Here is a 12,474-nt window from a genome sequence, read left to right as displayed (position 1 = left end):
AGTTGAAGGAACAGCTAAGACTGACACCTAGTTGACTCACGTTTTGATTTACAGAATCATCAGATAAAAACTACAGGTAATAAAAGCTCCATTAATCGTTTAAAACCAACATTCCACCACAAAGCTAAAAGTTATTTTCTCACTGAAATACCCACTCCCTTTCCCCACAATCTACAATGTTATGGATTTGTCCCACCTGCAGGCAGCTTCTTGTACTCTCTTGTTGCTGTCCAGGATTCGCTTTAGCAATTCTGTCATTAATGGCTTCAGGTACGTATCGGGGGGCTGGCTGACTACCCAGTGTGCATAGCGGCTAAGAGTCCAGCACGTTATGGAACGCACAAGAGCCTTTTTATCAGAGAGGCACTGAATAAGGTGAGGAATGAGCTCAGGCAGGTATGGAATCATGCCTTGCATACAACCTGGAAAAAAAAAAAGTAACAAATCTCTCAGAAAGTGTAAAAATTCATTTAAAACAAAATTATTTCAGTTGAATACTAAACTGATAAACGCAGCCATGAAAAATATTCAGATAAAAAAAATAGAAAACACATTGAGATCATCTCCACTGCAATAAATAGTCTCTAATAATCTGTTCCAAAATTTAAAAAAAGAAATGAAAGCTACTTGCTCCTAGGTCTTCTGGTAGGGTTAGGAAAACTTATTTTACTTCTGCTACACAAATTACGGCTTTCAGAAGTGCCTACAAAATACTCTTGTAAATACAGGCTTACCTCCAAGACACAGTAACCTTTAGGGGGGTTAATGAGGCTCCTACCATGTTTCTTGCACTTACCAATGGAGAAAATTATTTTTCTAGCAAGGGGGATGCTTCTGACATCAGTCTTCTCATTCTGCTCCTTTTATTGTAACAGAAGCATTTATAAAATATCTCGGTGGGGTTAGAAATAAGCCTATGGCTGTTTAATAATAGTTAACTGGTTCAAGGTAAAAACTTATCCTAGGATGGCTTTTTTTTTTTTTTTAAATTGCATTCTTTTACTGTGAGTGAGGTTGAGCATCTTTTCATGTGTTTAAGGGCTATTTGTCTTTCCATTTTTGTTAGTTATCTGTTCATATCATTTGCTAATGCTATTAGGTATCTCTTTTCCCAGTTCATTCCTTTTATTTTTTAAATTTAAATTCAATTAACATATAATGTACTATTAGTTTCAGAGGTAGAGGTCAGTGATTCATCAGTCTTATATAATACTGGTGCTCATTTTATCACATGCCCTCCTTAATGTCCATCATCCAGTTATTCCATCCCCCAACCCCCTCTCCCCTCCAGCAACCCTGTTTGTTTCCTATGATTAAGAGTCATAGGACTTATGGTTCGTCTCCGTCTCTGATTTTGCTAAGACGGCTTTTGAATTTGAACATCTTTTTTAAGGTTAATATAGATCATAGTGTCATCTATTCCACATCAGCAACACAAAAGCAAAAAGGTGTATGAATTCCAGACTGAATAACAATGCTTATTAGAATAACATTCCTTAAAGTGGTCCATCTGCATTAGGGCCTATTAAGGACTTCACAGTTCAGTTTTGACCTAGACTTACCTTCAGCAATTGCTCCTAAAACCAAGATGCCGGATTCTTTAACAACCCATTCATGATGAAAAAGTAATTCTTTCAAAAGGGGCAAAATGTGTGGCAAAAGCTCATCACGATACACATTTGCAAGAACATCTAGGGCAGCAGCAGAACATTTTCCTGAAGAAATATTTAATTCAAAAATATTACATTAAACTCTATTATCATAACCCTATTATTGTATCTGTTACAACACTTCATTCATACATCTAGAGTTTCAAAGAATTCAATTAAATAGGAGGCAGTCTGTCTCTATCAACAAGAAATATTTTATGACCAAGAATTAGCAAACTAATTATGAAGATACTCTATTCTGTACATGACTGTCACACTAGGATTCTTTTGTCTGTACAGAAAAATCAAAACACTGTTCCACTCAATTTAATGCTTCTAGGATATGATGCCCACTTCTACAAACCTGCAGTAAAATGTATACATTTATTATTTCTACTTAACATTCTTAGTGATAGATCATTCAGAATCAAATACGTAATGACTCAGCAGGAGGTTAGGCAAATAAATCTCACGAAGTCACCAGCACATGAAGCGTTAAGTAAGCCAGAAAACATTCCTTCCAGATAAAGGAACTATTAGCCATGGAACTATGTATCAATTCAGATTTCATTTAATGTAATAATCAAGAAACAAAAATTTTAAACAAAGATATAATCAAGTATAAAAAATTTTTCCCAATGGGATTAGACATACTAAACAGTTGAATACAAATCATTAAACAATATTAAAATCCTTTTTGAAAAAAGGCTGTTCAATTGGCTAGAAGTAACACCTTACTCATCTGTAAGGGTCTTAGTTATACTGTATGGTAGATCCATATAAATGAGTACTATACTACCATGAAAGACAAAGAAATCTTTATGTACTGATACAGAATGAGTTAGTTATATGATAAATGGAAAAGAACCAACAGAATACATTTAATCTCATTTCACTGCTGGGAAGTCAGCCTCTTCTCAAAAAAAAAAAAAAAAAAAAAAAATATATATATATATATACATATATACACACACATACACACACACCACACACCACACACACATTTTCCTGCATGTGAATAGAAAAACTTCTGGAAGGATATAAAAATGGGTGGGATGTTAAGAGAAGTAGTTCCCTCCCCCAATTCAATGTACATTATTGATTTGTGAAGTTACCTATATTATAATCTTGCTCCAGCCTAAAAGGAGGGATATACTATGAGGTATAGTAGCCCCCCACTGCATCAGTTTTGCTTTCCATGGTTTCGGTTACCCTCCGTTAAGTGCAGGCTGAAAGCAGATGCTCCTCCTTCTGACGTATCACCAGAAGGTTAACAGTAGCATAACACTGTATCATAATGCCTAGTTCAATCACCCCATCTCATCATGTAGACATTTTATCATTCCATATCATCACAAGAAGGGTGAATGCAGCACAGTAAGAAATTCTGAGAGACCACATCACATAATGTTTATTATGGTATATTGTTATAATTGCTCTACTTTAACATTAATGTTGTTAATATCTATGGTACCTAATTTATACATTAAACTTTATCGGAGGTATGTATGTGTTAGAAAAAACAGTACATACAAGGGTTGGTACTATCTGTGATTTCAGGCACCGACTGGGGGGAGGGGGGTTTAGAACATATACCCCTGTAGATAATAGGGGCTACTACAATCTGAGAGCTGTGAAGACCTTGGGCTCTCTTACTGTTGGAGATCTGGGTTCCAAAATTAAGTGTGCCGTTAGTACTAGCCATGTTAATTAGCCAACCTTGGGTAAGTTTCTCTTTTTGCAGTTTCCTTACCAACCTAAGGCTGTTGTAAAGATTAAATGGGATATGCACATGCCAAGTCTTTGCCCTAGTACTGGGCATACTGGACACTCTAAAGGAACTGTTACAGGAAACTAAACGGGAAAGAGGAATTAACATTATTTAACCAAGTGAATTACATAGTCTGGGCTGATGATTCATATCTTTAACTGGTTCATCAGTTACTAGAAATTTCAACACTCTGAATTGCAGCAGTGGTTCTTAACTAGGGGCAATTTTGTTTCCCAGGGGACAACGGGCAATTTCTGGAGACACTGTTGGTTGTCACAACTGTGTGTGGGGTGGGGTGCTGCTGGTATCTATGAGTAGTCAGGGGCGCTGCTCAACATCCTACAATGTACATGACAGCCACCACAACAAAGAATTATGTGGCAAAATGTCAACAGTGCCAAGGTTGAGAAACCCTGAACTAGAGCAGTGAAGCTTTAAAAATCAGCACACCAACAAGAACAAAACACAGGTCTCAGTCCCTCATCTCACTAGACTGTAGCCCAGAATGCCACTTCAACAGATAGGGATTTGCAGCCAAGGCTAATAACTAACAGGAGATTTTACAACACTTCTTTTGTAAGTTTAAGTATGAAAGAAAAGCAATTTATCCTATTTTACACTGATCCTTGATGATTAACTAACGCATGCAAATTATCATGAAAAGTAAGTTTATGTTAAGAAAACAGGAAAAGCTTGTGGCCAATGTTCCTATTTCATAATGTCAAATAAAACGTATGGCCTTTTGAGAAATGACAATTTGAGGTAAGAAGTCTTTAAGAAATAGAGTATCAGATAAGAACAGGTCCACCAGGAAAACACAAACCAAAACCACAATAAGGTAAGCACATCTACTAGGATAGTTACAACAAAAAGGTGAACAAAAGTTGGCAAGCATATGGAGAAACTGGGACTCTTTAAAGACAGTGCTGGTAAGAAAGTTAAATGGTGGGGCCACTTTGGAGAACAGCCTAGTAGTTTCTCAAAAGGTTAAACAAAGAGTTATCACATGACCAGTAATCCCACTCCTGTACCTGCAAAAGAAGTGAAACATATGTCCACACACAAACTTTACGTAAATGTTCATAGCATCAGCACAACAGCTAAAAGGGAGAAACAAAACGTCCATCAACTGATGAATGGATAAATAACATGTGGTATATCCATATAATCATTATTTTTCCACATTATAAAGAAAGAAAGTATGGACGCATACCAGACCACGGACAAACACTGAAAACATGCTAAGTGAAAGATCAGTCATGAAGGACCACATATCGTATGATTCCATTTATAGGCAACATCCAGAATAGGCAAATCCAGAGACAGAATAGAGACTGGTAGGAGTTCTGGGCTGGGGGACTGGAAGAAAATGGGGAGTGACTGCTAGTAAGAACAGGGTTTCTTCTTGTAGTGATGAAAGTGTTCCAAAATTTACTGTGGTGATGGTTGCATAACTGTGAATATATGAAAAACCACTGAATTGTACTCTTTCATGAGGGCATTGTACAATGTACGAACTAGTTCTCAATAAAGTTGCTACCAAGGCAACTTTTCTTTTTGACTTACTTAGATTCCAGTCAGAAATTGTATCATCATCATCAATTTCATCGTCGTCATCATCTTCCTCTTCAATTCCATCTTCATCATGCTGCTGAGCCACTGTCCTTGATCGATGAAAACGTGGCCTTATATCCTGTTCACTATCAGGAATTGTTTCATCTTCTTCAACATCACCCTGTTTTGTTTTTTTTTTTAAAGAAAAATCTTGATGATATTCAAATATCATTATAAGCTAATATATACGTGAGTAAAAGAATCAGAATATTGAGAGATGATGCCATGTACATGGTTCTGAAGTAACCCCCACACCTCTTTATTAAGAACCACTCCCCTCTGCAGAAAATAATTCTTTGTTGAGGAGAGAAAAAACTATCATATAACACATGTTAGGTTCAGGCCCTTTTAACTGCATTACACTATCTCCCATCAGCTGGAATAATCCAGAGTACCTGAATAAAATTCAGACCATATTTAATATATTTTAAATTAAACTACAAATAACTTGAATCAAAAGGAAATTTATGCTAACTCTACCAGTGTCACCATCTGGTTCCAGTGAAGTTAGAAAGCACATTAGCACCCAAATTCATTGTTGGCTTCTATCTTTGAACACTGCAGCATATAATATATAAAAAGAAACATACTTACACAGGGTCTATTTTAAATAAATATGCTATTAGTCAGATTCAAAGACTCTAAAGTCAATAAAAAACAACATTGCCTATTCATCAGAAAACAGTTTCCTTACCTTAAGTAGGATAATATCTATATCTGAGTACTTCATGCCATTCACTAATACAGGAATCAATCTATAAAGAAATAAATTCATGAAACAAAGATCTAAAAATCTCTTAAGAATTATTAAGAAGTCTTAATGATTTTACATATACTAGAAATACCAAAGAGACAACCACCACTGCTAATCTGGTCTTGGAGCATATTCTGTGATGTCTGCCCTTCTCAAATGATGAGTATTCCTAATACATATCCCAGGCCCCTTACATACTCACGCATGGGATCTACCGGATGGAATCTTATCAAAAATAAGGTAGACTGTCAATAGTGGTTAGAAAAAAACTAGTAACAAAAAATTTAGTAATTTCTCCCATAAGAATTTATCTTGAACATCCTAAGAAACACTCCCAATTCTTAAAGACGTAGGTTTCTTGATGAAGTAACAAAACTGCAAAAAATCTGAATGTCTGTCATTTAGGGCTTGGTTGAAAATAAATTACAGTAAAGTTAAAAATGAAACAAAAGCGTGTAAAACACATTTAGCATGGTTCCAATGGAGTTAGAACAGTGAGATTACCCATGTAATTACTTGTATAAACAGACTACCTAGGAAGAATATACAAAAGAAACTGGTATTTTTGGAGAGAAATTAAGAACAAATTTCGAATAAGAAAATGCTTAAATCAGGGTATCATATCTAATCTGAAGCATTAAGGTAATCATTAAAACAGAACCAAGATGTCTGTAAACATGGAATCCCAGGTACTGTGGAAAAGTTGGAAAAAAAAATTTACCAAAACACATAAAAGGTCAAAATACTAACTTCAGTTCCTTTTGTAGCTATGAGAATTTTAAGCTTTGACCAGTTTCTTAAGTTTTGATGATTTCCTTTCTCACTGGCCCATGACACAACTTAGAAATCTGAGGATAAAAGGTTTTGAGAAAACTTGAGAAACATTTAAGAAGTCCACAGTTATAGGGGCACCTAGGTGGCTCAGTCAGCTGAGTGTCCGACTCTTGATTTAGGCTCAGGTCATGATCTCAGGGTCAGCAGATAAAGCCCCACCTAGACCTCCAGGCTCAGCACTCAACGGGGAGTCTGCTTGGGATTCTTTCTCTCTGCATCGACCCCCCCGCCCCACCGTTGGCATGTTCTCTTTCTCTCTCAAAATAAATGAATAAAATCTAAAAAAAAAAAAGTCCACAGTTCTCTGCTTCTGAATTCTACCTTTAATTGTTCTGAGTGGCTTGGGAAATGTGAACAGCCAAAAGAAATTCATACTCATGACTACCAGCTGTGGGTTTATTAATAAGCACTTTCCTTATAATTTAGTGAGAAAGATATTATGATCTTCATTTTACAGATGAGTCAACTGAGGCTCAGAGAGGTCACATTATTTCCACAAGGTCATTAATTTTAAGTAATGGGAGAGTGAGTCAGAATTCAAAATCAGTTTGGCCTGACTCCAAAAATAATTTTCTTTCCCCACACCAGATATAAGAAACTCTCATCTCTATATTCATGTGTTAGGCCTTTGTAGAGGCCTTACTTCAAAGAGTTAAAGCCTTCAATGTCAATTAAATAAATACGTGCAAAACCAATTTTGAGTACAACTCTACCATCCATGAGGTAAGTTTGTAAACACTTGTTAACTAAAGGAATAGTAAATAGGAAAAAGGAGTGGGATTTAAAATTCCCTAAATAGATATAAAAAATGTGGGACAGCCACACTTTCACGTTGAAAGTCCTTCTAAATTCAAATACAGATTAATAGTAATTTAACATTATAGCTAAAACACACAACTATATCAAATTTATAATAAATAACACTATTTTACAAGCTACAGGCATTTTGCAGCAGAGTCAGATCCATTTCAATCACCAACAATTAAATCATTTATCATCTCTGTCAGTAATTTGGGGGAAACAGTGAGGACACATGGCAGGCTATAAAATATTGCAGTTACTATGAGGTGAAGTAAAGAAGTAAAGACAGTGAGACCTGTCTATTCTAAGATGGAAAAAATTATAAAGTTATGGAGAAAGAAGAGAAAGAGAAAGTTCAAAGAGAATATAGCTATTTGATGGAGTGAGGTGCCTGAAGAAAAACATTATGCTATCCAAGACCATCAGCTGAAACACTGGTTAGGTAAAAGACAACTCACATGAAAATCTATCTTTAAGTTTTGGGGTAAGATGAAGGGTCACTTATTTTCCCTATAAAGCAGAAGTGCTGAGAATGAAAGAAGAGAATTCAGAAGAGCAATAATGGTTTGAATAGTTGCTCTAGTGAATGGAAGATAAAAGGTGATCTGGAACAAGAAAAACTAGCAGCATGAAGGGTCCACTTGACACTGAAAACCACAGATTTCTATAGCCATCAATCCTCCTGGTGGTGGACTTTTCCCAACAGCCTAAGACGCAAAGACAGTTTATTAGTCCAAAGCAGGAGAGATGCAGGGTAGCTGGACGTTTATGGTCAACAGAGTTGATTTGTGGATCACTGATGTCTGTGCCAGAGAAAGAAAGAAAGAAAGGATGTGCAGGAAATAAGGGACTGATAAAGATGGGTAAGAAAATGAAGTTGGCAAGTAAGATTCGGGGATTAACTGTGACCACGTAGCAACACGGCATGTGTCTAATGAATCTTGTATGGCAGATCATTATTTTTAGGTCTAATTGTAAAGGAGCTTTCTCCTAAAGCCTCATGTAGCCAATGAAAAAAGAGAATTTTTTCCCCTTTCTTTTTAAAAGTTAAGCTCTACGCCCACATGGGGCTTGAACTCATGATCCTTAGATCAAGAGTAGCATGTTCTACCAACTGAGCCAGGGAAGGCGCCCCAATAAAAAGAGAAAATTTTAAAAAAAGCTTTTATTTTTATTTATTTCAGATAGAGCAAGAGCTGTCACAGAGGGACAGGGAGAGGGAGAAGCGGACTCCTCATTGAGCAAAGATCCCAAATGCAGGCTCGATCCCAGGACCCTGCAATCATGACCTGAGCCGAAGGCAGATGATTAACTGAGCCACTCAGGTGCCCGCAAGATTTGAGAGAGAGAATGTGAGTGAGCATGAACGGGGGGAGGGGCAGAAGGAGAGGGAGAAGCGGACTCCCCTGCTGAGCGGGGAGGCTGACAAGGCTCAATTCCAGGGTCCCAGGATCATAACCTGAGCCAAAGGCAGACGCCTAATCGACTGAGCCACCTGGGTGCCCCTGAAAATTTCCACATCTTAATGTTCTTCCATGAGGCTGTATTACTTTATTTTCAAAAAAAGGTTAAGCATTACTTCTTCTAAAAGTAAATGATTTTAATACATGTAATCAAATCATTATGTTGTACACCTAAAACCAATACAATGTTTCATGTCAATTATATCTCAATAAAATTGGAAAGAAATATTTTTAAAAACCTGATAAAATAGCATTGAGTTAAAAATAGGCTTAGTAATACGCTAACCAAAAATTGAATAGCATCACAACTACTGGAAAATCAGTTCTGGGAAGAAAAAAACCCCATCAGAGTCTAGAGTCAAACTGAAATGATTAAAAAAAAAAAAAAAGAACCATGCCATGAATTATCCAAAATTAAGATTATGATTTAGAATAAACCATCTGTAATAAAAAAAAAAACCAAAAAACTGCTTCCTGAAAAATCTCTTTAGTTACAACCTATGGTTATGCCAAGTAAAAGTAAGTCTGACTTCTTTAGAACTTCATTCCCCGATGGCAGAATGCAACATAAAAATGTAAAAATAAGGAATCACTGTTAAATTTAGGAACAAGGTAGCATTCAAAAGAAAGAACACTTACTTAGGAAGATGCCTTACGAGTACATCTTTGCATATGGGTTGCTCAGCCAAAGTGAGCCAGAATTCACAGGCTTCTAAAGCCACATTTTCATCTTGATCTTGCGTCCTCTGTAGCATGTACTGAAAACAAAGAAGCATTAATATTAATCAGTTTAAATCACAAAATTAGAATAAACCTAATCCTTTCTCAGCAAGTTAAAGGTCCTCTGCTATCGCCTTGAACTCTACAGTGATTCTCAGCCTCAGCTTTGGATTTTTTAAGAAAAGTTTCCGAGTCAATTCTAAAATGCAGTCAAACTTAAGAACAACTGCTTTAGAATGCTGCCTAATGAAAAGTGTTCCAACTATGTATGGTGTATCTGCTTCCGGATAGGCGTGTTTTCTTTTATGAAACCACTGAAATTTTACTTTTTTAAAATTTTTATTCTTTTAAAGATTTTATTTATTTATTTGACAGAGAAAGACAAAGCAAGAGAGGGAACATAAGCAGGGGGAGCGGGAGAGGGAGAAGCAGGCTCCCCAGTGAGCATGGATCCCAGGACCCTGGGATCATGACCGGAGCTGAAGGCAGACGCTTAACGACTGAGCCACCCAGGCGCCCTGAAACCACTGAGATTTTAAACATGTATTAATAAACAGTTTTCTTAGAAACATCAAAAAAGTCCATTATACCTTTCATTAAAAAATGAAGGATTTTTTTATAACAATTATTCAACCTGTCTCTTGTATGTATTTTCACATATGTAAAGTGATATATACATATTATACAATTACAAAACTTAATTTTTTTATATTTGGAAGTAGGGACGTTTCTTAATGCAACTATAGTCTGTAGTGTCCAACATGCCAAGCCAAATTCACTCTTAATTGTAGGAACATCTGATCTGAAATTCAAAGGCAGTGTCTTCCCCTCTTTAAAAAACCTTCACGTGCAAAAACAAAATATACAATCAAAGGTATGCATATGATTTCCCAGTGTACCTGGGCCTGGAAATGGGGTCAAGTGTTGAATGAAGCCTCTGTACATAGCCTCTTCTAGACTGAAACATCTCACATGGCAAAATGTGGCAGCACAAGAGTTGTGATAGGCCAACCCCTATTACATTCCACACCATGTCCTACTATGCTGAGTATTGCTAAATAACTGTAGCATTTTAAATTAGCACCCCCCCCTCGTGACATGGCCCCAGAAAATGATAAAATATCTTTAACTTTCTGGTTAGCTCCAACTTTCACTAAACCTGCAACCTACTCGACCTGATTCTTCTAAGCACTTCAGAGAGAACAGGTTCATCAGATAAAATGTCACTTATTCCCATCTAATGCTGCTACATATCTTTACAACTATATTTCCTTATGTTTTAGAAAAGAAGTTGCTATACACTGTAGATGCTAGCCTTTTGCTAATAGGTCTTAGACCCCCATCCTTTAAAAAAAGATCTTCCCTCTCCACACCATATAAATCTCTGGAGGTGAAAAGGAGAATCTAAATAATGTATTATTTAATACACTTGGAAAGCTCTATATACTACTCACGTACTATGATCCAGTAATATGAAAATTAGGTGGTACAGTCTGCAGCTAGCAGGACTGAGTATTGCCCAAACAAGTTATTTTGTTCTTCTAATAATTCTATCTTGTTACTATGTATTACTTCCTTTAAATATGGTTAACCAATGATCAACGTACTCAGAATTTCCTAGTAAAATTATTTTAATTGCATAGGGATTTGAAAGAGTTTTAAAATCTAAATGGTTTGCTCGAACTAACTATACAATTACGTATTTTCTACTCAGAAATTTCACTTCTACCATAAATCGTTAAGTGGATCAGATCAGCTTTACCAATAATGGGTGGAAAACAAACACTTATAATTCCAAACTGCAATGACACAAGAATGTTCCACTTAACCTACCACAGTTCTAGTTATCATTTAGCCTAACACATATCTAGTGAACACAAATAATTTAAATATTTTAGTTATTCGTATTAAAAGCTAGCTATTCCTTTAAATAACTTTCCCCCTCTATAAACACCTTAAATCTCACGAAAGAAAAGTCACCATAAAGAGAACTTATAATTTTAAGATAAACATGAACTGTTTTTCATAGTTCACTGCCAACAATGTGTTATACAAATTTAACATTATACATTTTGTTCCCAAGATCTTTCTTGGGCGAAAAAGGAGGAGAGCGCTTTTAAGTCACCCGTGTTACCTCAACTATGTTATGCATGTGAGGAAGCAGGCGATCCATTCGAACTTCAAGCAACATCACAAGTGCCCGGCACACATTTTTCCGTACCTCTGGTTCTTCATCACCAGCCAATGCAAAGAGGTTCTATTGCATGAGAAACATTTTTTTCTAGTTAAGCATTCCAATATATTGGAAAGGTTTATACATAATAACCAGTCATCTGTAAATTAGTAACATTTAAAGAAACCCTAAGAAGATAAGGTACAAATAAAGACTGAATTGAATAACAGGCCTGCAATATTAGGCCATGAATAATTAATTAAATATAGGATGACAAATGCCAAAAAGTATGATTTTGATAAATAATCTAAAGCCATTCTTTTGGCTCAGGTCATCCATCTCATGGGTGTGAGATAGAGCCCCACGTTGGGCTCTGCACTCAGCAGTGAGTCTGTCTGAGTCTCTCCCCACCGCGCCTCCCAACCCAGGCTCACTCTCTAAAAATAAATAAATCTTAAAAAAAAAAATAGCTGGAGAGGAAAAGACTATTTAAGTCTCATTTAATGAACACTGAAAATAAAAGTGAAGTGCTTAAGGAACTTTAACAACTTGAACTTTAACAACTTTAACAAGCTGTTATTAAGTGATAGTAGTTCTGAAAAAGAATTCTATTGCTTTGAGCTCATGGCCAGAAAAATATGCTTGACTTTTTGCTTTTACCAAAAAGGTAAAAGGGCCTTTAGAAATGCTTCCAG

General features: G+C 36.2%; 1 protein-coding gene across 3 annotated transcripts in view; it reads right to left on the bottom strand.

The window, feature by feature from the left end:
- TNPO1 (transportin 1) overlaps positions 1-12,474 on the bottom strand; it is an 81,120-nt gene that overhangs the window by 17,903 nt on the left and 50,743 nt on the right. For all 3 annotated transcript variants that reach the window (XR_003522039.1, XM_027605342.2, XM_027605343.2), the window contains exons 8-13: positions 11,741-11,863; positions 9,526-9,644; positions 5,729-5,789; positions 4,987-5,155; positions 1,563-1,715; positions 197-422 (exon numbers count right to left, since the gene is read on the bottom strand). Coding sequence is in view for 2 of the 3 variants with exons in the window: in XM_027605342.2 (XP_027461143.1) it covers positions 197-422; positions 1,563-1,715; positions 4,987-5,155; positions 5,729-5,789; positions 9,526-9,644; positions 11,741-11,863 (851 nt within the window). In the remaining variant the exon portion in view is untranslated. The remainder of the gene's footprint in view (positions 1-196; positions 423-1,562; positions 1,716-4,986; positions 5,156-5,728; positions 5,790-9,525; positions 9,645-11,740; positions 11,864-12,474) is intronic.

This window comes from Zalophus californianus, chromosome 5, assembly GCF_009762305.2.
Source record: "Zalophus californianus isolate mZalCal1 chromosome 5, mZalCal1.pri.v2, whole genome shotgun sequence".
Lineage (NCBI taxonomy): Eukaryota > Metazoa > Chordata > Mammalia > Carnivora > Otariidae > Zalophus > Zalophus californianus.
This window is presented reverse-complemented; position numbering and strand designations above follow the sequence as displayed.